Raw genomic sequence first — 25404 nt, 5'->3', positions numbered from 1 at the left:
CCATTTTTCTGAATGATTTTCAACCATATTGCAGGAACCAGATAGAACATTAAAACCGCAAGCAGTTTTAAATGGTGTTATTTCCGTTTAATGTCATCTTGTGCAGGGACTGTTCTAAACACGGGAAACACGTGGCACTTCACAGGCATACTACAGACACCCCCCAGGCACCATATTTAAAGTAATATTTCACTTTTTTTTTTTCACTTTAATCGTCATTAAAATCAGTGCTCCCGCCAAAACGGACGTTTTTAAAACTTTTTTTTGCATTGACCCATGTCCCCTGAGGCAGGAGTCAGGTCCCCAAACCCTTTTTAGGACAGTATCTTGCATATTAGCCGTTAAAATTAGCACTTTCCATTTCGAACGTTCGAGTCCCATAGACTTCAATGTGGTTCTAACGTTCGTAACGAACGTGGGGGGCCGTTCGCAAGTTCTGGTGCGAACCGAACCGGGGGGTGTTCGGCTCATCCCTACTAATCATTCCAGTATGCTAAACCTAACCCTAGCACTATGCTAACCTAATCCTTATCAGTATGCCAACACTAACCCAGGAACTATGCCAACCCTGCCACTATGCAAACCCTAAACCTAGCACTATGCTAATGCTAATTCTGCTAGTATGGTAACCTTAACCCTAGCAATATGCTAAGCCTAACAACAGGCTAACCCTAATCATAGCAGTATGCTAACCCTAGCACTATACTAACCCTATCCCTAACACTATGCTAACCCTAGTCTTAGCAGAATGCAAACCTTTACCCTAGCACAATGCTAAATTTAGCTCTAGCACTATTCTGACCCAAAACTTTTACACTATGCAAACCCTAACCCTACCAGTAGGCTAGCCCTAATCCTAGCAGTATGCTAACCTTAACCCTAGCACTATGCTTACCCTAACACTATACTAACCCTAGCACTATGCTAACCCTAACTATAATACTATGCTAACCCTAACCCTAATAGTATGCCAAACTTAGCAATATGCTAACCCTAACAATAGACTTACTGCTAACCCTAGCATTGTGCTAACCTTGACTCTAGCAGTAAGCTAAACCTAACCCAAACACTATGCTAACCCTAGCAGTATGTTAACCTTAACCCTAGTACTATGCTAACCCTATGCTAAACCTAACCATTACTCTAGCATCATGCAAACCCAAAGCTTTGCACTATGATAGCCCCAAACCCTATAACCATGCTAACCCTAAATCTAGCAGCATTCACAGTCTCTAGCCTGCTCTCTGTCTCTCACTGTGAAGTAACTCCACACACATTTCACTTGCAGCCAGGGAGAGGGGAGGGAATGACAGCAGTAGCTCTGTCCGTAGCTGCATATGCTGCCACAGCATGGTTTGTTTGGTTTTGGCTTGGGAGCGCTGAAGACTGGGGATACATTTCTATCAGTACTGGTATTTTTTCCTTCTATTTCCACTTTTGCAGCCAGCCAGCCAACCAAAAAGCGACTACCCCCAGCTCTCAGTCAATCGCCACTTCCCCCATTGCTTGATCGCTGCATTGCTCGTCCGCCAGGCCCCCCCACCAGCCCTTACACTTACCCCATCCAGGCTGCAGCTTCTCCCCTTGTGTCTCTTCCCGAGTCCCGGTGGTCACTTCTCCTCCTGACCAATCAGGATTTAGGACCCATGGCCAAACTGGTCTTAGGACCAGCCAATCGTGTCTTAGGACCGCTTCCTGTTTGGCCGGGAGGAGAAACAGGTAGACATTAGCAAATATTATTTGCTAATGTCACACAACTGTGTGGGCTTAGGACGCAGTGCTCTGCGCCACGAGCCCACCTTTTTTGAAACCAATTAGAGCCTCTGGCTCTAATCATGTGCTTCTAAAAATAAAAAAACCCCAATGGAATCCATATGTCTAGCGCCCTGCATGTAGATTAGGAGCCGTATGCATGGATTAGGGGGGTGGTGCCCCTGCATCCTGCATGAGTGGCTACCACTGGTTAAAGTGAGAATTACTTACTGTATGTAGTTTGGCCCACAAGCCCCCTCCCTGCCCGAAACCTCTTGGAACATGTCACTCATCCCAGGAGGCTGCAGGACCACTTTAACAGCACTTCCATGCCTTGTGCTTGCAAAGTGGGGAGCCAGCTGTAAGACTTCAGAAAGTCTCAGCTGACTCCCATAACCAAGATGGTGGCACCTGGATAGCCAAGTTTGGCAAGGAATCAGCTCCAGAGACTGCTTTAGTCAGCAGCTACAATATTTGTAGTTGTTGAATTTAAACTTTAATAAACAAGTAAAGGTAAATTTAAGGAGGGTGTTACAGAGCTGATATGCCTAAGTGCTGGTATCAAGAACCATTTAAAAGGAAGGAAAGTTTTTTTGTTTTGTTTTTTAAATACATTTTAGGTATGCATAGCAATGCATAACAAACATGTTGTGGGGTTTTCTTGAATTTGCAAAATTAGAAATACTTTTTAAGTCTCCGTCTTTCCTTTCCTCTTGAATGTTCCCCCCCCCCTCATTCTTTCTCTTTCTTCCTTTCCATTTTTGCCCTCCTTTAACTAAATTCTTTCTCCTACATACACCTATTTTTTCTCCTTTCTTCCTCTCTCTCGATTTCATTTTTATTTTTCTCTGAATTTCTTCTTTCTTCCCTCATTTTCTTCCTTCACCCACTTTCTCTTGTCCCTCTTCTTTCCTTATTCTCTTCTCCTTTGCCTTTCTCCTATTGCTTTACTCTCTCGTTTTATTCCTTTCTTTTCATTTCTTCCTTCCTTTCGCCCATAAATATTTCCCAAAATCTTAGCAGCAGAGTTACAAGCTAAAGCTGGGCTCAAATGGATCAAAATTCAGCAGGGACCGGTCGAATTCCAATCCATGTGTGGAAGTTTGACAGAAGATGATCTTTTGTCAATCAGTGGCTTTAGCCCATTGGTGAGAGAGTCCTTTTGTCAGGATACAATGCCCCAGCTGGGGGATTCCTCCATCCACCCAGTTGTGTGGAGGGAAGAATCCGTTTGTTTTTTTAGCTGGCTGAATGAAAAAAAAACTAAACATCTATGGCCAGGTTAAAGGAGAAGTATGGCCGAAGCTCTTTTGGTCATACTTTTTCTGTGGGTAACAGGAGGGCAGGTCTGCACTCCTCTGACTCAGATTCAGCCGACGGCAGACTTTAGTCCACTGTTGGCTGACATCACAGTGCCGCTCCAGGCTCTGCAGGGCACATGACCATAATGGCAGGATTCATCCAGATGACTAACTGACAGCTGAATTAGCCACTCAGTACACTGATGGAATACTTTGCCTGCTGCTCCCCCCCTTCCCCAGCCTGGCACTCTTTTGAGCGCTGGAGGGGCAGATCAGAGAGCCAGTGACTGACAATCACCACTCTGTGCTCAGAGTGGACCAGAGAACTAAGTGACTAGTGGTCTTTGATTGCTCTTTTATATATATATATATATATATATATATATATATATATAAATTATACTCTTAGCAACATGGTGACGATGGAAAACTGTCAACTGCACATGGATGTGATGGATGGCAGTGAGTGCATAGTTCCAGAGACGACATCAGTTTGAGAACCCAGTGACCCTGGACCAGTGGTCAGAAAATTAGCCACTGACAACTACTATCCCAGCTTTCTGCCTCTGACTCCCAATATATGGAACACTTTAAAAATGGTCAGTGCTAAAGTGTCCCCCTTGTCAGAGGGAAACGGCTAATATACTGTAAATGTCCATGGTTACTTACCTGACCACTGATCCCATGCTGCTGGCTCTGCTAGCAGCATCCATGCTGGAGTATGAAAGAATGCAGTCACTGTCAGTGGTTAATATGCATGGCATTTTTTTTTCTTTACTAAAAGTGTTGCTCGCTATACTATTCCAGACGATACAATATACAATATACCTGTCCTCAGCAACACGGCTATGAACAGCACTTTTGATTGAAAACCATCAATTGTGAATGTCTACCTGTGCCACTCAGCTGTGCTGCCAAATTGCTAAAAAGGACTCTGCACAAAACTCAGAAAGGGAGAGTGAGAAAAAACAAAACACACTCGTTACTAGGCTTTCCATTTAGGTAAATCTACATTTATTCTTTCTTTGATTTGCCAATCTAAGGGAAACAACTTTTACTAGTTGCTGTCTGTTTTGTATAGGTGAGCCCCCTTGTAAAAAGCCTTATTCAATAACCTATTTAGCTGTCTGTCAAGCTTCAGATGAGAGTTATAGAATTAGAACGGGCTTGGGCTGCAGAATTACTTGCTTGTGACCTAGCTCTGTAACTTCTTGATCCAACTGGCAAGATGGCAGTACCCAGTAGATCTGCAAAGTAACATTGATCTGGTGCCCCTTATTTTTCACATCCACATACATTGTTTGTGGTTGTGGCAGTACAAACTTGGAGTAATCAGTCAAAATTCCCTTATCATAAGTTAAAGGCAGCCAGGTCAACAAAGAATGTTTTCTGATTATGCTATGGGATGCTGCACCTTGCTTTTTGCCAGATCAAATAACCCAGGCAGTCGTTTTAGAGAAATTTTCTGTGAATGCAGTATGTTAACCTTTAAACTTGAGTCCAAAAGGTAGAAAACATAACCGTGTAGTTGATTTATTATGATTCACATTTAGGCATTAATTATATAATATTACAAACATAATTTTAAAACTCTTCTTTAGAAATTGTTTAGCATCTCAGTTCCAGCCAGTCAGGTTCAAACTGTAATTTCTAAAGTCCAGGATTGACAATGAAGTAAGGATTGGTTGCTATGGTCAACAGAACAGTTTTTTGTACACTTTTTATAGTCTTTGCGTTAAAATCAATTATATCAATTTATACTCAGCTGTGCTTAGAGCGAAGTTCAGCCCAAAAGTGAAACTTCTGCCCATTTGTCTCTCCACCCCCTACAGTGCCACACCTGGCACCTTTCGGGGGGGGGTTGGATACCTGTCTTAGCCCTTGTACACACGGTCGGAGATTCAGTCGGAATGTTTCCTATCGGACCGTTTTGTCGGATATTCCGACTGTGTGTGGTCTGCATCGGACTGTTTCCGTCGGAATATCCGACGGACCAATTTTTCCAACTTGCCAGTAAAATTTTCTGACAAAATGCTCCGATCGGACATACTCCGATCATGTGTAGCCTACTCCGACGGACAAGGTGCCACGCATGCTCAGATCAAATTTCTAGACCAAAGCTATTGGCTACTAGCCTGAACGTAGTCCTGTCCTAAGGAAATAACGTCATCACGTTATGTACAATCGGATTTTCTGACAACTTAGTCCGACCGTTTGTATGCAACATCCCTTCCGGACCTCTTCCAGAATTAATCCGTCGGACCGGGAGACCAGGCTGCGGTGCATTACGTCAGCAGCTTGGCTCCCTCCTCCTTCCCCCACCACCGGGCTAGTAGGAGAGCACAGCGGTGCCTTGCACATGTGAAGTAGGGACCCGGCGTGAAGCGTGCTTCACTACCGGGTTCCCTTACTGGCAATTGCGGCGGAAGCACCCAACAGCATATGGAAACATCAGCTGTGGTGCCGACATTGCTGGACTCCAGAACAGGTAAGTGTCCTATTATTAAAAGTCAGAAGCTGCAGTATGTTTAGCTGTGGGCTTTTAATTTTAGCAGGGGTGGGCAGACCTCCACTTTAACTATAGTCTCATACATTAAAGTGATATTAAAGGCTTTCTTTTTCTTAAATAAAAAAGATGTTATACTGTACTTATCTGCTCTTTGCAATGATATTGCATAGAGCAGTTGCTTACCTCCACGTTGGAGGCCCCCCGCCAGTGCTGTCAGCTTCTACCTTCTCAGAGTGTTCCCCTTAGCCAGCCAAGTGCTAAGGGGGCACCAGCGCATGTGCGCTCCCAAACCAGAATGTACATCCACTGCACTACTGGGGGGGAGTTAGTGAGGGATTTTCTATATCCTAAAGCACTGAATGAGTTAAGGTAATACATGTAAAATTAGCCTTTATGTGTAATACCTAAGATTCATGTGGTTGGAATTCTTTGTAGAGTTCACAGTTTGGGATTTGATCTTTAATGCATACAATTCAAAGTGCAAATGATTGTCAGTACATGGCATGCTGGGTAATAAGAATTAAGCATATTCTTTCTCCAGTTCATATCTTCAGTTCTGATTACCTTGACAGCATACAGGCAAAAACATTGACTCCTTTGGTATAGTGCAAAATGACATCTCACATCTGACATTAGCACAATTTTCTAGCAAAAGCTAATTAATAAGTTCAATTAAATGTCCTTTTGCCTTGAATTCCTTATCAGAGGCTGCAGTGCACTTTCTAAAATGTGACATTGTCTTAGTGCTCTTAGTCTTGTGCATAGTCATAGCTGCATATCTGCAATGTGGGATAGGGCAAATTCCACCCACTGCTGCCTCACTTCTGTGCTTCTCCCACCTTTCCTGACACCTACTGATGTCTCCTCCTAATGTGCTGCTGCTTTCTGTGGCTCTTTTACCTCTCCAACTACTTGTTGATATTTCCCCACACCAGTCATCAGTTCACCGTTCATTAGATCTTGAGTCATCAGGGAAGCGGGAGCATGTCTGACATGATAAAGCAAAGCAATGGTTCTCTACAGAGATGGCTTCTGCCCCACAGATTCACAGTGTGGATCAAGGCATGTTGAGTCTGCCCTGGGGCAAATATAAGCTGAAGGGAACCAACTAGCAATACTGGTGATTAATCCTTGGCCTTCAGCTTTTTTGGGCACAGCTTCCAGTCTAGGTCTACTTTGAGACAAAAATGAAAGGGACAGTGAGTTTCCCATATATTATTTTTAGTTCCACCTGTGTTTGGAAAATTAAGTAAGTATGGGCATTTTACAGCAGAACAAAATATTAAGGTAAAAGAAGAGCCAGATCAGCGATCCCCAAATATGTAGCTACATGTGGTTATTCCCCCTTTGCCTAATGCTTTTGGCATCCTTTTTCCAGGAAAAACTTTTTTTTAAGTTCTTTTTTTTTACCATACCTTGCCATCATTTATAGAGGTTCATGAGATGACAAATGTTGAAAATCCCTGGTTGATACAAAGGTATTTAGTACCGTTGCTAAAAAATATTTTATGAACATAAATATTATTTCTTTACTTAAGATAGAGAATGCAGAAAAACAGTTTTCTTCCCACACACCAGTATGCCCTCTGACATTTTTAGTATTGCTATGATGTTGTCCATTTAGGAAACATAGAGCTTCATCCATAAAGCTTCATTCTTAGTCGTCGTTGTCATCATCATCATCATCATCATCATCATCATCATCATCATCATCATCATCATTTAAATTGTTCTCTTCAAAATACTGGGTGTAATTAAACTGCTCTATTGAAAAAGGCACATCCTTCCATTTTTTGCAGGGTTTACGCTCCTCAGGAGTTTCTATTATAAAATTCTTGATGCTGATAATTGGAAGAGGCACTGCTTTGTAGATCATAATAAAGCCCCAGTCCCTCTGAAACAAAGAGAATATCAGTTTAACTGGAGTATGTAAACATATGGAAGGGCAAAAATGTTGCCAATATCTCTATAGGAATAATAAAAGAGAAATTTAAATTGATCAGAATTTCAAAACTGCACACATACATGAAGAGCAGGCACTGCAAAATATTTGCACATACAGTTGTGCTCATGAGTTTACATACCCCGGCATAATTTATGATTTCTTGGCCATTTTTCAGAGAATATGAATAACACAAAAACTTTTCTCATGGTTAGTGTTTAGCTGAAGCCATTTATTATCAATCAACCCGTGATTATGATTTAAAAAGAGTAAACACAACAGAAACTACCCAAATGACCCTGATCAAAAGTTTACATACCCCAGTTCTTAACCTCCCTGGTAGTATGATTCAGTCTGGAATTAGGTGCTGAAAGCGGTACAATTATTTTGCATGGAAATTTGGTGTTTTATTTTGTAGTCCTGTAATTCTTAGGAAAAACGCTCTTAAATCTCTTCAAACCAGAGTCTAGCAGACATCCCGGGTATGATAAAGTTTATAATATAATAAAGAATAATAAAAATTATTCAATAATGTAATTAAATCCTTAAACACTGAAAAAGTGACACTTTTTGGTTGCTATGGAAAATCTCCAAATTCCAGGCAGGAAGAACTGTATTTATAATATAAAAGTGCATGCAGGGCATTGCACAGACCACTAGGGACAAAGGGGTGTGTAATTTTTTGTATACAGTACTGTAATCTGTAAGATTACAGTGCTGTGTGTGTTTTGTGTCTTTTTACTTTTTTGAATTTGCCGCCGTTCTCCGCTCCCGTGCGCCGTAACGTCGCAGGGAACGGAGCTCGGCGGCATTCGGCACTGTGAATCGAGCGGAGGACAGCTCGATCACACAGCGCGGGGGACATCGCTGGATCCAGGGGACAAGGTAAGTAAGTCTCACTGTGTCCTCCCTGTATCCAGCGATGCGATCCCGAGTCTGGCTCGGGGTTACCGCTCCTGCTAGTAAATTCCCAACCCGAGCCAGACTGCCCCCTTTAACATCAATGACAGATTGAAGTGTTTTGTGGTATTTGTGGATGAGGCTCTTTATCTTCTCAGATGTGGAAGCTGCCCAATTCTCTTGGCAAAAAGCCTCCAGTTCCTGTAAATTCTTGGGTTGTCTTACATGAACTGCACGTTTGAGATCTCCCCAGAGTGGCTCAATGATATTGAGGTCAGGAGATGGCCACTCCAGAACCTTTAATTTATTCTGCTGTAGCCAATGACAGGTCGACTTGGCCTGTCATTGGCTACCGGATTGGCTACAGTGTTTTGGATCATTTTCATGTTGGAATGTCCAAGTACGTCCCATGTGCAGCTTCCTTGGCTGATGAATGGAAATGTTCCTCCAGTATTTTTTGATAATATACTGCATTCATCTTGCCATAATTTTGCAGCCCATCTTTCTTCAAGTGCCTCCTTATTTTGGATCTTGAAACAGCCACACCACGTTTTCAGAGAGTTCTGTATTTCACCTGAAGTTATTTATGTTTTTTTTTTTTTTTTGCATCCTAAACAATTTTCCTATCAATTGTGGCTGACATTTTTGTTGGTCTACCTGATTTACCTTGGTTTGGTTTCAAACAGAACCCCTGATTTTCCACTTATTGATTAGAGTTTAAACACTGCTGATTGGCATTCTCAATTCCTTGGGTATCTTTTTATATCCCTGTTTTATACAGTTCAACTACCTTTTCCTGCAGATCCTTTGACAATTCTTTTGCTTTCCCCATCCATGACTCAGAATCCGGAAACGTCAGTGCAGCACTGGATGAAAGATGCAAGGGTCTGTCAGGAGTCCAGAAACTCATTGCCCTTTTATAAACACACTAATTACAAGCAAACAAATCACAGGTGAGGATGGTTACCTTTAATAGCCATTCAAACCCCTTTGTGTCAACTTGTGTGCATGTTATCAGGTCAAAATCACCAGGGTATGTAAACTTTTGATCAGGGTCATTTGGTAAGTTTCTGTTGTGATTATGATTTAAAAAGAGTAAACACAGTGGATTGATAATAAATGGCTTCAGCTAAACACCAACCATGAGTGAAACAAAAGTTTTTGTGTTATCATTCATATTCTCTGAAAAATGGCCAAGAAATCCTAAATTCTGTCAGGATATGTAAACCTATGAGCACAACTGTATATTCAAATATCGTGTAGGGCGTAGCTGGTACATCATTATGATGGACAGTCACATAATAATGAGGCAGGGAGGTGAGTGGGTTGCTGCCAAGTTTACCTTTAGAAACCTGAGTCACTCTATTAATATAAGTGACTTGTTGGCTTTCCCAGATGCATACATGACTCCTTCTTTACAAGGATGCCCGCAGTTAAAGATCACCTTCAATTTTAAGATAGAAGCCCAAGGTCTCAATATCAAGCCAGAGAGTGCTATAATATAGTCTCTGACTTGATATTGAGACCTTGTGCATCATTAAACTCCATACACTATCACTTGAGGTTACCTACTTCTGTGTGAGTTACTTCCTAAAAATTGCCCAATATCCCTTTAGTTGGACTGTACTGTTTTTTGGCCCTAGGCTCTTTTTGGTCAAAATGAAATAGAAGATTATATTCTCACAGAGAATTATCAAGAATGGCGCTAGTACGAATACAACTAAACTACAAAATAATCATGCATGCGAATGTGCTGTGGGGGTGTAGGTTTATACTAAACAGCCAATAGGTCCAAAGTTATCCATGTCAACTCAATGAAACAAGTAATCTCTGCATCATATAAAGGAAACAGAGAAGGGCACCAACTAAGTTCAGTATATAGGAATAGACTTTATTAAAAATCCCATGTAGCAATTTACAAGATGCATAAAGATAAGAGCATGTAATCCACCCAGTGTGGTTTGTTGTTGAGCTTTGGTGTGTCTTCAGGAGCCAGAAAGCAGATGCCACTGTCAGGAGCTGTGTAGGACACCAGAAACAAAACCGAAGATCCTGGAGTGCACAGACTGCGCAGGACCAAGACATCACACCTGAGGGACAGCAGCATGGGAGCATGGCTACATTTTTCCAAGCGTAACTGCTCCATACTAATGAACTACAATAAAAATGGCTGACTAAAGTATATACCATACAAATGAACTACAATAAAATGGCCACTTGGCCACCATTAGTAAGTATAGCCCTCAAGCAGCCATATAAGTGTGGTCTCAACCACACTAATGGACATGCCCATGCCCACTAAGGACATGCCCATGGTTGCACACACACACACACACACACACACACACACACACACACACATATATGTGTGTGTGTGTGTGTGTGCGCAACCATGGGCATGTCCTTAGGCTTAAAAAAGGAGCAGTTACGCTCTGAAATTTGTAGTCATGCTCCCCACGCTGCAGCCCCCCAGATGTGACATCACGGTCCTGCAAAGTCTATTATTATTATTATTATTATTACTATATAGGATTTATATAGCGCCAACAGTTTGCGCAGTGCTTTACAACACGGGGGCAGACAGTACAGTTACAATACAATTCAATACAGGAGGGATCAGAGGGCCCTGCTCGTTAGAGCTTACCATGCACTCCAGGATGGCTCCAGGATCTCCAGTTTCCTTTCTCTAGTCCTACACAGATCCTGACAGTTGCATCTTCATACTGGCTCCTGAAGACACAACAAGGCTCAACAACAAACCACACTGTGTGGATTACATGCTCTTATCTTTATGTATCTTGTGAACTCCCACTTGTGATTTTTAATAAAGTATTTTCTTATATCCTGCACTCAGTTAGCGTCCTCTATGTATTCCTTATATGCGTTAAAATTTGTTTTGTTTATTTGTTCTAACGAATTCCAAATTTTTAGAGTGGTTAGAATCCGGATTGGTCAAAAAATGATCAACCAATTTGAATTCAGTTTGAAGAATAGCTGGTCATTAAGCAGTGGGCCAGGAAGCCGCATCTTTAACAACCGATGAATCATCAACTGGCTTCCACAATTATGGCTGAAATGTAAACAAAACAATGCCAGCAATAGAAAATTCCAAAATAAACAGCCCTTTGAGTCTGGTATGGATCCCCATGCCAAAGTTGAAAAAAATACCAGGCCACATACCCTTAAGATAGGGGAGTGGGTGATTTGGGGCAGGGGGTTCTGCCCTGTCCGGTGGTTGTGGGGGTCTGCAAGCAGAGGACTTATCGGAATCTGGAAGCCCCCTTTAACAAGGGGTCCCCCAGATCCCACCCCCCCATGTGAATGAGTATGGGGTACATAAAGGCTTTTGCCGCCTGACAGTTCTTAAATAACTTAGGGGCGAGGCCACCAGATGATGTCACCGGATGAGCCCACTCCCTTGTGTTGTCATTGTGTCTTTTTTTTAAAAAAGCTTTTGACCTGAAGGAATTGGGAGCGTGACCCCTCACACAGTTTATTTTTTACGTTTTTTAATGCCGGCATTCTTTTTACATTCAGCTAACAGTGGGGAATCCTGCCGACGCATCAAGGGTTGTTGAAAACGTGGCAGCCGTCCACTCCTTAACAACTGGCTATTCACAGTTTGTTAAGGAGCCTTTCTGAGGAACAACAAAAAATGCAAAACACCTGCAGCAACATATCAAAAACATAATATTTGCCTTTTTGGTGTGGGTCTATTGAAGACCATTACACGCAAAATGCAATAAAAAAAGTCCCTAACCAAAAACGCAGCGGCTAAAAAATGCATAGATGTGAACATGTCCCATAGGAAGCCATGATAAATGGACTGTAGTGCGTTTCTACAAAACGCACTATAAAACACATAGGTGTACACAGTACACATTCTATGGAAGTTAAGATTTGATGTATTCAATGATTTCAGTGATTTTTGCAGAACTACCTTTTGAATAATTATGTACCTAGGATAATGTTAAATGTATGTAATGTTTGTCTTTTGTATTAATAATTAAAAAAAAAAAATTGTAAATTTTATCTGTTGGTCGTGCCTTGTTAAAGTCCCATGGGCAAAAATAGGATTTTTTGTATTATCAGTAAAATCCCAAGGGGCGGTCCCTTAGGTAACAACATCTCAGCCTGCTACTGCAGCCTCAGTACGTCAACAAGCACTGTAACGTAGACACAAATAGGAGGGGAGAGCGCTGTGTCAGTCGGTGAACTACAGAGAAAAGGATTTTACAGTGAGTACAAAAAATCCTATTTTCTCTTACGTTCACTGACTGACACAGCTCCTTTCTTAGACCATTGGGACATCCCCAAGCAGTGCCAAAACGAGGGGTGGGAAAACAGAATAAAAACTTCACCCACAATGGCTTGTGGGAACTAGTATAAAAACTTTACCCACAAAAACAACAGTGTGTGGGAATAACCAAGAACTTTTTTACCCACAAAAAAACAGAGTGCTCCTCAACTGGGAGTCACTAGCTCTAAACCGCGTCAGAACTGCGGTAACAAATGCAACAGTGCATTTACTTAAAGGTACTGTGTTTTTACCAAAAACCAGGAAAAAAATTTAAGTGTATTTGCAATTATACGGCCGCCTGCAAAACGTTGCGGCCAAAACAGACATCAGCTGATGCACCGACATCTACCTTGTAGAATTTTGTAAAAGTGTGGCCAGACGACCAAGTCGCAGCTTTACACACTTGAGCGACAGATGTTTGATGTCGGAAAGCCCACATTCCAATTGCCCTGCTGGCGTGGGCCGTGACCAGAAAGGGGGGCACCTGCCCCTTCAAGGTGTAGGCCTGTACTATAATCTGTCTGATACACCTGGAAATGGTCGCCGACGAGACCGCCATGCCTTTTTTCGGATCAGCCACCAAAACAAACAAGGAGCCTGACTTCCGAAAGGGAGCAGTAGCAGACAATACATCCTCAGAGCCCGAACCACATCCAAGGAATGGAGGGCCACCTCCTTAGGATGTGTCGGTTTAGGACACAGAGATAGTAACACAATGTCTTCATTGATGTGGAACGCCGAAACCACCTTCGGCAGAAAAGAAGGTTGCAGATGCAGATAGGGCGACTTGCAAGACGAGGGCGGCAGTTTCCGAATCCCTCCTGGCCAAAGACCACTTTCTGAGAGAGTCAACAGAGGGATCGCTAATGTTTTCAAATGGCGGTTTTTGAAGCACCGATAAAAGCAGGTTCAGATCCCACAGGGGTAACGGTGGACGCACGAGAGGAACTACATGTCGCACCCCCACAACAAAAGTGCTCACTAGAGTGAGACGCCAGGGGTCGCTGAAAAAAGACAACCATAGCTGATATTTGTCCCTTAATGGTGCTTAAAGCCAATTTCTGGTCTACTCCTTGCTATAGAAACAGCAGGATCCTGGATATAGAAAAGGAGCGCGGACGCCATCCTTTCTCCTCACACATGGAGATGTAGGCCTTCCAAGTACAATGATATATCTTCCGAGAAGATTTCCATGCTCTCAGTATAGTTGGAACCACTGAGTCCGAAAGACCCCGGTTCCTCAACATCTGACTCTCAATAGCCATGCCGTTAAAACCAGCGATGGTAAAGCAGGATGGAGAATCGGACCTTGAGACAGAAGATCCTCTCATAACGGCAGTCACTATGGGGCGCTAGGCACACTAGGTCTGCGTACCAGGAATGCTGGGGCCAATCTGGGGCAATCAGTATTACTGGAATACCCTCGGCCTCCATTCTGCGGAGCAGACGTGGTAACAGTTTCAGCGGAGAAAAGGCATAGATCAGCTGGTACTGATCCCACGGAGCCACCAGTGCGTCTGGCGCGTCTGCCCAAGGATCTCTTGTCCTGGACACGAATCTCGGCACCTTCCGATTGAGACGGGAGGCCAGAAGAGGCCTGGTGTGTCCCATTGCAGGTACAGTAGCCTGAACACCTCCAGATTCAACGCCCATTCTCCTGGGTCCAGCATCTGGTGACACTGTGGGTGGCACAGTGGTGTAGTGGTTAGCACTCTCACCTAGTAGTAAGAAGGGTCACTGGTTCGAATCCCAACCACGACACTACCTGCCTGGAGTTTGCATGTTCTCCCTGTGCCTGCGTGGGTTTCCTCCGAGTACTCCGGTTTCCTCCCACAATCCAAAGACATGCAGGTAGGTTAATTGGCTTCTGTCCAAAATTGGCCCTAGTATATGATTTGGATTGTGGGCTCATTGAGGGTAGGGACCGATGTGAGTGTGCAATGTACAGGGATAAGGATAATTGCAGACACTCACTCAGGTTGAACTGGATGGACTGGTGTCTTACATTACTAACTATGAAACTATGAGACTTAGGTAGTCTGCCTGCCAGTTCTCCACTCCCAGGATGTAAATGGCCAACAGGGCCGGTACATTTCGCTCTGCCCACTGAAGGATATGAGCAACCTCCCATGCGGCGGCCAAGCTTCTGGCCTCAGCAGGGCCAGAGTCTGCATCAGAGCTCTCCCCGGAGGACGCGGGGGTGGGGCCATTTTTAAAACACCTTTGCGTCCACGCACCGCCTCCATCTTGGCAACAAACCAATTAAAGACCGCCGAAAAGGCATCCAGAGGCACCGCACTGTCTGCAGGCAAAACGGTTGCAATTGCCTGGATTTCGGGGGAAGAAACAACAGTTTCTGAATGCATGCTGACCCTACCCTGTATGCCACCTGTTGGGGACTTAGGACAGTGATGGTCCCACCCTCCTAACTGCTGCTGGCTGAGGGGCTCCTCCCGCAGGACTCACCACCCTGACCGAGTTCTGTGCCATCCAGCTAGGTGTGCCTGTGTCCTGTGCCAGCTCCCAGATGCATAAAAGACCAAACCACGCTGTGCTGAGCTGTTCTGAATAGCGCTGAAGCTGAAAAACGCATTCAGGCTTTGACAAAATGGCACCGAGCATCCAGTATAAAGGACATAATCACAGGAAAATGGAGACAGAGCATGCTGCTCCCTGGTCACACCAAACATGGCTACCAAGCACTGTATGCAATGAAGGCAGTGAAAAAAACGGGCAGAGAAATGGCAGTAAAACAGCGCTACAGCGATCAGCAGACACAGCCTCCAGACACCTCAGGGGAGAGACCTACACACATCCAGGGCACAGCTATCCAGCGCAGTCCCCAGGTGACAGCCCCCCTGGAGAGCCCCTGTCTGTGGCACACACACCGCTCAGCAGCCCATGCAGCATCCCCCACAGGGAAGGGGGGAAGGGAAGATGGGGACAGGGAGAGAAGAGATGGAAGTGAGGGATCCCCGAATCGACCTCCCAGGGAATGCCCAGCTGCTCAGCCCCTACTTTCCATTCCTGAAGAGCAGGGAGACATTCCATTACAGACCCACTCTCCGATCAGTACGGGGTGGCTGCTGGCCCGGCACACTGTGAGGCAGACATCAGTAGCCCGGTCATATGTGTGCCTCGGGACATTACGCCCACCAGCCACCCCTGGAGCTGGGGGCATGTCGTGGCCAACCCAGCACAGAGCTCTGGTCTGCACACGCTGGCTGGCCAGGCTGGGGAGACTTCAAGGATAAGGATATCCAGCCTGTCACCCAGCCGGCTGTTGATAGCAGATCACAGGATCTTTAATCTTGAAGAAAAAGCAAAACTTCTGCAGAAAAATCCATGGACCGATGGGCCCGCAGGCTGAGGCTGCAGTAGCAGGCTGGGGGGTTGTTACCTAAGGGACTGGCCCTTGGGCGGAACTAGAAAGTTCTAGTTTTATTATAACCTGTTAACATGTTCTGCCTAGTCCTTTCCTGAAGGTGGTGTAACAACCCAATGGTCTAAGAAAGGAGGTGTGTCAGTTGGTGAATGTAAGAGAAATTATTTTTTGGTGTGTATGTACATTTTGGGACTGAAACACACCCATGCCCTACAGATGTCAGCTCATTCCTTGTATATTCTATTTTGGTCTAATCTGACCAGAACACCTTCTTTCACGTTTGCTGTGTCCCCCACATGGCTTCTCGCAAACTGCAAACAGGACTTCTTATGGCTGTCTTTCAACGATGGCTTTCTTCTTGCCACTCTTCCATAAAGGCCAGATTTGTGGAGTGCATGGCAGATTCTCCCACCTGAGCTGTGGATCTCTAATTTACCATGGGCCTCTTGGCTGCTTCTCTGATTAATGCCCTCCTCCCTGTCAGTTTAGGTAGACGGCCATGTAGGTTTGTAGTTGTGCTATACTCTTTCCATTTTTGGATGATAGATTGATCAGTGCTGAAAGCTGAGATGTTCAAAGCTTGGGATATTTTCTATAACCTAGACCTGCTTTAAACTTCTCCACAACTTTATCCCTGACCTGTCTGGTGTGTTCCTTGGCCTTGGCCGGCCCATGCTGTTTGTTCACTAAGGTTCTTTAACAAACCTCTGAGGGCTTTACAGAACAGCTGAATTTATAAGTGGACTCTATTTACTAATTAGGTGACTTCTTAAGGCAATTGGTTCCACTAGACAGGGCTTTTTTTCTCAGAGAATAGGTACAGGTACTCCCTTTTTTGCCACGTGCACATGACCGGTTTTCCCATCGGAATAAACTTTGAAGGTTTTTCCAGGAATTCTGCTGAAACTGTCTTGCGTACACACGATCACACCAAAGTCTGACCGTCAAGAACGCGGTGATGTACAACACTTACGATGGGACTAGAAAAAGGAAGTTCAATAGCCAGTCGCCAATAGCTTCCATCTCGTACTTGCTTCAGAGCATGCATCGTTTTTGGTCCATCAGAACAGCATAAAGATGAACGGTTTTCCCGATAGGAATTGGCTCCATAGAAAATATTTAGAACATGTTCTATTTCTAGGTCTGTCAGAATTTTCGAAAAAAAAGTCAGATGGGGCCCACACACGATCGGAATATACGATGAAATGCTTCCATCTGACTTTTTCTGTCAGGCATTCCGCTCGTGCATACGTGGCATTAGAGTCTCCCCTTATCTCCACCCCTACCCACCTTCCAGCACCATCCCTTGGGTCCACCCCCTACCCACCTCCCAGCAACGTCCCTTTTAGAGAATAAAAAACCAAGTATCATTTTGTGGTGCTAATTCATTTGTATGGAATTTGATAATGTTAACAAGAAAAACAGTAAAATACATCCCCTGCAGCCAGCAACCACAGTCCCCCTCTGCAACAATAGATCCTCCTGCAGCAATAGATCCCCCGGCAACAACAGATCCCTCCATGCAACAATAGTTTGCTTCTTGCAACAACAGACCCCCCAGAAACAATAGATCTCTTCCTGAAATAGCAGATCCCCCCAGCAACAATAGATCCCTTCCTGCAACAACAGATCCCCCCAGCAACAATAGACACCGCTGCAACAAAATACACACCAGTGACAATAGATCCCCCAGCAGCCTGCATCAATAGACCCTCCAGCACTCAATGTCATTACATACATGCAGTGTTGGAGGTGCCAGAACTGAACATATATCACTATGTTAGCAGGTTGCCTTTTGCAGAAAGACACCTCCCTGGTCTAACCCTTTTTTCTTCTTTTCCTCCCAAGCTCCTGACATGATCCACTTGAACCTTCAGTTGATCCCCTCAGTTGTAACCAAGATTGTTCTGACCAAACAATTTGGTAGCTGGATACTTACATACTTCACTTTATTTTGCACAAGCACATCTCTCATGGCTCCATAGTTTGTACATCATTCCCCATGTACAGAGCTCCAGCTTTGCCCTCAGTAGAGGGTGATACCTACCTTGAAGTACAATATAAACTTTATAGCTTATTTACTTGCGATTAATTGTTATATGTGATCTAATTCATTGCTCCAAGTACATTTTAGCTTCTTAAACTGGACATAGATGTATATATTTTTTTCAATCACAAAGCAGGTTGATCGAAAACAAAAATCACAAATTCCCCCATCCACACAACAAATGGAGGAATCCACCCAGCCATGTTATTGTATTCTCCTCCATGAGCATCTTACACCCTGCAGTTGTTTCCCCTTTTCAGGTGCTAAGTGCCTACTCGTGTCTCACCCTCTCCCCACCCTTCTCCCTCTTTCTTTCCCCCATTTTGATTTTTGTTTCTTTTGTTCTCTCTCGTTACTTCTCTCTTCTAATCTCCACTTTGCGGCCTAGTACTAGTGTCCACTGGCCCTGTTTGTACAATGGTTTTTGGCCAAGTCCTTTGCACGAGACAACACTCTAAAACTGGGCATACACGTATTGAAATTTGGCCAGTTCAGCAAGAACCAGACTCATTTCGATCTGCATGTAGCCCTGTCTGTTCAACAGAAGCCAATCGTTAGACCAGCTTCTGCCAAACGGTCCTGTTGGAAATCCAGCATTCAATCAGCCAATGGAGACAATGCCTGCAGTGCTGATTAGTGTATTCTGACAGGGGGGAGTCCCTGCTGTCAGAATACAACAGCGCAGCAGGAGAGATCCCTGCATAAACATTGCTTGGGTGGATGCAGGGATCTGTGAGATTTTTTTTTCATTCAAGCCACTGGCTGCATGAAATAAAAACATCCAAACAATGTTATTCCTAGGCCTGCTTCTAGATTACTCTGCCCAGGTAGAGCTCATGTACATCGGAGTCCATCCTGTAGCTGCACTTCTCTATCTGCTCCTTTATTATCTCCTCCTTCTTCACTCCACATTACACAAAGCCTGTCCCAGTCCTCCAGCTGGAGTGCAGAAGGAGGAGATAATAAAGGAGCAGATAGAGAAGTGCGGCTACAGGACGGACTCCGATGTACATGAGCTCTACCTGTGCAGGAAAGGGCTCAGGGAAATCACAGATCTGTCAAGGTTTTGCATGTTAAAATATTTGTGGCTTAATCATAACAAGATATCCCGGGTAAACTTTTTAAGCACTAATTTCCGTCTGTCGGAGCTCCACCTCGACCACAATGAACTCTGCGATATAACAGGTTCTCTGAAGCATTTAACCTCGTTACACACGCTGATGTTGAATGATAACCACCTGACCCAGCTGCAGGCCACCACACAAGAGCTGAAACGGATGACCAACCTCCGAGTCCTAAACTTATTTCCCAACCCTCTACAGCAAGACTCAGGCTATCGTGCTTACGTCGTCCAGCACCTTCCGTCAGTCGAGCTCCTCGATCGGGAACTTTCTCCATTCCTTTATATGTGCAAAACACCTTCTGGGAAAGTGACTATTATACAACCGATGAGATATATCCGATGCCCCCTTATACGTGAGAGCTAACGATACGATCGGTCTTCCGGTGATATGAGATGTGCTTTTAAACCAGGGTTTTCTGGTAAGTACATAACCTATAGGGATTTGCACAGGAGGTGAATCTGAACGATCTGCTAGCAACATTTGCCACTTTTTTATTTACAGCACTTTATATTAACAGGATTTGTGCTGAATATGAACTACTATTGAAACATTAATGGACTTTTTTTGTTTCTGGCATATGTGATATTATTTACGTTTTCAGTTTGAAATTGATTATATATATTATAAGGTTTCTTACTGGGTGCAGTTTGATATTCTGTATTACATTTCAAATTTAAACTTATAGAGTGACGTTCAAGTTTTAAAAATAATAAAGCGCTGCTAGGGTCTTAGTGCAGTTCACCATTGGTGACTGTCTTGGGCTCCATTTTTTAGGTTTCGTGATTAATATAGCAGAAGCTACAATCTATGTTTTACCTTGAGCGCTGAGGGAGTTTTTTGTTTAGTTCTCTAATATCCTGCTCATATTTCTTTTAATATGTTGTATATAGTTTTTAGTACTGTCCCCCCATACAATAAAATATGTATCATAATATACATTTAATAATCATCATCTATTCATGCTTTTTTTCTGGCAATTATCTAAGAGCAAAATATAGCATACAAAACAAACAATTGAGCTAGCAATTCACCCTGGGAATTTATGGGCACATACTGTACATGGCAGGTACAAGATAAATATGAAATGCAGAACTAGCATTTTCTCATTGTGAGACAGATTACAGGTTAGATGAATGCATACAAATACAGCACTACCTGACAAAACTTGCATCTGATGGCTCCTCCAGGGACCCAATCCTTCATCTTCTTTCCCAGATCAATAGGTGCTGTGTATTCTTCATAATAGTCTCTGAAAATTTGTATAAAATTAGATAATGATAAGCTGAAGGACCTGCATCATGTATGTACAGGGTCAGAACTACAGCTTGGCTGCTATGGGGCCTGGGAGGGGGCAGCACATACCACCATTTCTTACCACCAATAATCTTGATGATACCAACATTTCATTTAATCTCATCTGCATAAGCATAGGCAAGTTGGCAGCAGTTTAGACATCAATGGCTGTGTGTTGAGTTATTTTGAGGGGACAGCAAGTTTACACTATTATACAAGCTGTACACTCACTACTTTACATTGTAGCAAAGTGTAATTTCTTCAGTGTTGTCGCATGAAAAGATATAATAGAATATTTACAAAAATGTGAGAGAGGTGTTTACTCACTTTTGTGAGATACTGTATACATATATATATACACACACACACATACACAGTGCAGTCAGTGTATAGTAAATAATACAGTGTATTGAAGTGGTAAGGGGAACCATATGACAGAATTAGGGAGAAAAACGGAATGGGTCCCCCCTCCCTCCAGTCCATACCAGGCCCTTTGGGTCTTGCATAGATTCTAAGTGGAACACCACACTATAATAAAAATAAAAAAAATGGCATGGGCCCCTCCAGCCCGAAAATCCATACCAGACCCTTATCCGAGCATGCAGCCTGAACCATACCAGACCGCTTGCCCTCAACACGGGGAGGGTGCTTTGGGGTTCACCCCAAAGCATCTTGTCACCATGTTGATGGGGACAAGGGCCTCATCCCTACAACCCTGGCCTGGTGGTTGCAAGGGTCTGCTGGTGGGGTTTATAAAAATCTAGAAGCCCTCTTTAACAAGGGGGCACCCAGATCCAAGCCCCCCCCCCCCCACGTGAATGGGTATCGGGTTCATTGTACCCCTACCCATTCACCAAAGAAAGTGTCAAAAAGTAAAAACCACAAATAGACAGTTTTTGACAATACCTTTATTAAAAAAGAAAAAAAAAAAAGTGTCCCGCAATGTCCATCCATCTTCAATCATGCCACCTGATGGACCTGGAAAATATAAAAAAAAAATAAGCTCTGCTTCGATAGGAGGTGTCCAGCTTATGTCTCTTGGCTGTGACAGCTGTTATATAGGCCACCCAGTGATGTAACCAAGTGACCCCGCCCCTTCTAACATCATATGCCATCAGAGGGAGGCTGGGTCATCAGGTTATATTAGCGGGTGGCCCCGCCCTTGCCTTTATAACAACTGTCACAACGAAAAGACAGCAGTCAGCAGGATGCCTCCCATGGAGGCGGAGTATTTTCGTTTTCTTTTTTCTATTTTTCGGGGTTCGTCGGGTGGTGTGATTGACGATTTACATTGCGGGACACTTTTTTTTCTTTTTTAATGAAGGAATTGTCAAAAATTGTATATTGGGGTTTTTACTTGTTGAATTTTTTTGGGTGAATGGGTAGGGCAGGATTTGGGGGCCCCTTGTTAACGACGGCTTCCAGATTCCAATAAACCCCCCGCCCACAGAAACCCACAACCAATGGCACTCCCCATGTTGAGGGCATGTGGCCTTGTATGGTTCCTGTCCTCCAGGCTGCATACTCAGATAAGGGTCTGGTATGGATTTTGGGGGGGACCCCCACACCAATTACATTTTTTTAATTGTGGAGTTCCCCTTAAAATCCATACCAGACCCAAAGAGCCTGGTATGGACTGAGGGGGGAGCCACGCTGATTTTTTTCATTGATTTCTATCTATATTGCCAGTAGTCGGCAATACATTACAGCTGCAATTTTAAATTACTTTTTTCGTTTTAGAAATTGAATTTTGCTGCTGCACTGTAAAACACATCACCCAGATGCAGATTAAGGGGACCCCCCAGACATGATATTTATTATATTTTTATTGTTTAACTTTAAGCATTATTAACTGCTTGCCACCCGCCCACCATCAAATGGCGGTGGGGCGGTGCGGCTCTTGTTCCCTGAACAGCCACTCTCGCACACTGATCGTGGCTGCGCCTTGTTGCTAGGACACGGTGTGACCACGATCTGTGTAAAGAGCCGCGTCCGAGGCTCTTTAACCATATGATCGGCTGTGTACAATCACAGCCGGTCACATGTTAACACCGAGATGCCGGTAATCGGATCGCCTCGCCTCACTCTGACAGAGTATGAGGAGAGCCAATCAGCGACATTTCCTCACGGGGGACATGTAGGAATGTAATCAGTGCCCTGATTACAATAAAGAAATATAGTGTCACAATACAGTGCCCACCAATGCCAGCATACAGTGCCCACAAGTGCCACCAATCAGTACCCATTAGCCATGCCAGCCAGTGCTGTCAATCAGTGCTGCCTATCAGTGCTGCCCATCAATGCCCATCACTGCTGTCCATCAATGCCCATCAGTGTCGCCCATCAGTGCCACATATCAGTGCCCATAAGTGCGGCATATTAGTGCCCTGTCATCAGTCCCACCTCATCAGTGCCCATAAGTGAAAAATGGCCTGGGCAGGAAGGGGTGTAAGTGCCTGATAGGCAAGTGGTTAAATACACTGCTCCTGAAAAAACGTTTAAAACCTATTTATTTTTTTTTTTTGCATTGATACATGTCCCCTGGGGCAGGACCCCATGCACTTTTTATGGCAATGACTTGCATATACGTCTTTAAAATGAGCACTTTTGATTTTTCATGTTCGTATCCCATAGATTTTAATAGGGTTTGCATGTTCGCACAATTTTTTTGCCTGTTTGCATGTTCTGGTGCGAACCATCCCTAATAAACAATGTACAACGACAAAGGAGTCTGTTAGAGATGAAAATTGCCGGGTCCTACTGAAATTTACTGGAAAGGCAGGGCACAGAGAAGAGCATTGTCAGTAATGGTAGCCCCAATGATTCACTCATGACAGTTTTTCTTTAATAGATATCTTAAATATGGTATCATGTCAAAAGATGAGCTAGTTATCGAAAAATTTGCTTTGCATGTCTCAACATTCATGCAAGCGTAACGAATAATACCCATACTGTTTGTAATATGTGTGTACAGTTTCATTGTTGTCTTTTGCTAGGGAATGTAACATTCCCTAAAAAAGTAGTTGCAGGAACATTTGACTGTGAGAATTAACATTTGCCCAAAGAGAAAATAGCCTACAATTATAGGCTAAAAGCATTGGAGCAGCAGGGGAAATATTATAAGGGAGACTTCTGCACGGTGGACTGTACTGTCTGAAGCCTCCAGATGCAGTGTGAAACAGAACATTTAGTGGTATTATTACCACTTCAAAATGTGGCAGCTTTCTCCGGGTTGTTAAGGAGCTACATCTGCCATTCTAACAGCCAGTGATTTATCTCAGCACATTCAACTGTCAGCTTCAAAATTCATGCTAGGCCTTTTAGGTCTGGTATGACTTTTAGGGGGGGATACTATGAAAAAAAGGCATAGCGACCCCCTAAAATCCCCCCCCCCTCACCTTTGAGTCTGCCATGGATTGTAACGGGGAACATTATGTAAAAAAAAAAAAAAAAAGTGTAAGGTCCCCCTCCCCTTAAAGATTCATACCAGACCCCTGTCTGAGCATGCAGCCTGGGTGGCCTCCAGGAACGATACCAAGTCACAAGTCTTCAACTTGGGGAAGGGGGGGTGTACCTTGTCAGGAGGGACCATATGTCAAAGCGTCTTGTCCTCACGTTGATGGGGACAAGGGCCTCTTTCCCACAACCCTGGAATCTGTTGACATTACTCTTTATGGATTTAAAAAAAATAAAACTAACTAAACATTTTACTACAGGGTCAATCCACCTAAAACTGATATTTTAGTTTCTGGTATATGCTAAATAGTGACATTTATATCTTTCAAGGCATGCGGTGGGAAAATAGCATTAATTGAAATATCACTTTTGGGTGGTATGACCCTTTCATAAAACACAAAAGCAATCAGATATGCTTCATGTAACACAAGGTAAGGCTATTTGCCATCAACCATTTTCCATGAATGAAACGTACACTTACTTAAAGGTAGGATTAATGTTGACATGGTGAACACCTTCTACCACCCGAAAATCACTCCCGTGCCCAACTGCAGTGGCACAGTTCCTGCAGTCGAATCGAACATCTTGAGGATTGAATTTCCTTTTCTGCTCCATCTCAGCTTGTTTCACCTTACGTTCAATGACAGATGATAACTGCAGATCCAAAATCTGTGGCAGAAACCAGAAACGTATCATATGGTTAAATATTGACTCCTACATTAACCCTACCACTGCTTGGTACTACCTCTCTTTTTGCACAGAGGATGGACAGACCATATTTAGGCCAGGTTCACACCTATGCCAATTGGATGCGAGTTTCTCTGCATCCAATTCGCATAGCGGGAGAATATGACTGGTGCCCTATGGAGCCGGTTCACATATCTCAGTTGCGGCTGTGGAGCACACTGCACAAAAACGCTGTGCGTCTTTGGCTCCGTTTTAGGGCTGAAATGGGGAACAGGGACGCACATCGCTCCTGTGCGATCCGCAGCCGGTTCCATTGTGAACCCGAGCCTTAGTGTTTATCACATACACACTGGAGATTTGAAAATTTGTAAAACCCCCTGCAACCCCAGCCAGAATTAAAATATAATGCCATTCATTCTGTATTTCCCATCATAGTTGAACTGTTTATCATAATTATATTTTGGTAATAACACCTTTAAAATCATAATTTATGCATACTAATACAACTATCTCAGTAATCACTACTATAAAAGATAAAAATGCTTAATAAATAACAATTACACATAGGGTGGCACAGTGGTGTAGTGGTTAGCACTCTCGCCTAGCAGTAAAAAAGGTCACTGGTTCAAATCCCAACCACGACACTACCTGCCTGGAGTTTGCATGTTCTCCCTGTGCCTGCGTGGGTTTCCTCCGGGTACTCTGGTT

General features: G+C 43.7%; 1 protein-coding gene across 6 annotated transcripts in view; it reads right to left on the bottom strand.

Moving 5' to 3' along the window:
• Positions 1-4044: 4044 nt before the first annotated feature.
• The window catches only part of LOC143935577 (ATP-dependent RNA helicase DHX58-like), a 103720-nt gene continuing 82360 nt past the window's right edge, over positions 4045-25404 (bottom strand). For 5 of the 6 annotated variants that reach the window (XM_077459551.1, XM_077459555.1, XM_077459554.1 and 2 more), the window contains 3 exons: positions 24491-24678; positions 20416-20509; positions 4045-7456 (listed from right to left, as the gene is read on the bottom strand). In XM_077459551.1, coding sequence (XP_077315677.1) covers positions 7220-7456; positions 20416-20509; positions 24491-24678 — 519 coding nt within the window. In that variant the 3' untranslated portion in view covers positions 4045-7219. Of the gene's footprint in view, positions 7457-9228; positions 9271-20415; positions 20510-24490; positions 24679-25404 lie in introns of those variants that run through there. The other variant, XM_077459556.1, reaches the window with a different exon arrangement.

The sequence above is a fragment of the Lithobates pipiens genome, unplaced genomic scaffold, assembly GCF_037356315.1.
Source record: "Lithobates pipiens isolate NorthernLeopardFrog02 unplaced genomic scaffold, aLitPip1_a1.2 Scaffold_28, whole genome shotgun sequence".
In the NCBI taxonomy this organism is placed as follows: domain Eukaryota; kingdom Metazoa; phylum Chordata; class Amphibia; order Anura; family Ranidae; genus Lithobates; species Lithobates pipiens.
Note: the sequence above shows the minus strand (reverse complement) of the source record. Positions and strands in the feature narration are given on the sequence as shown.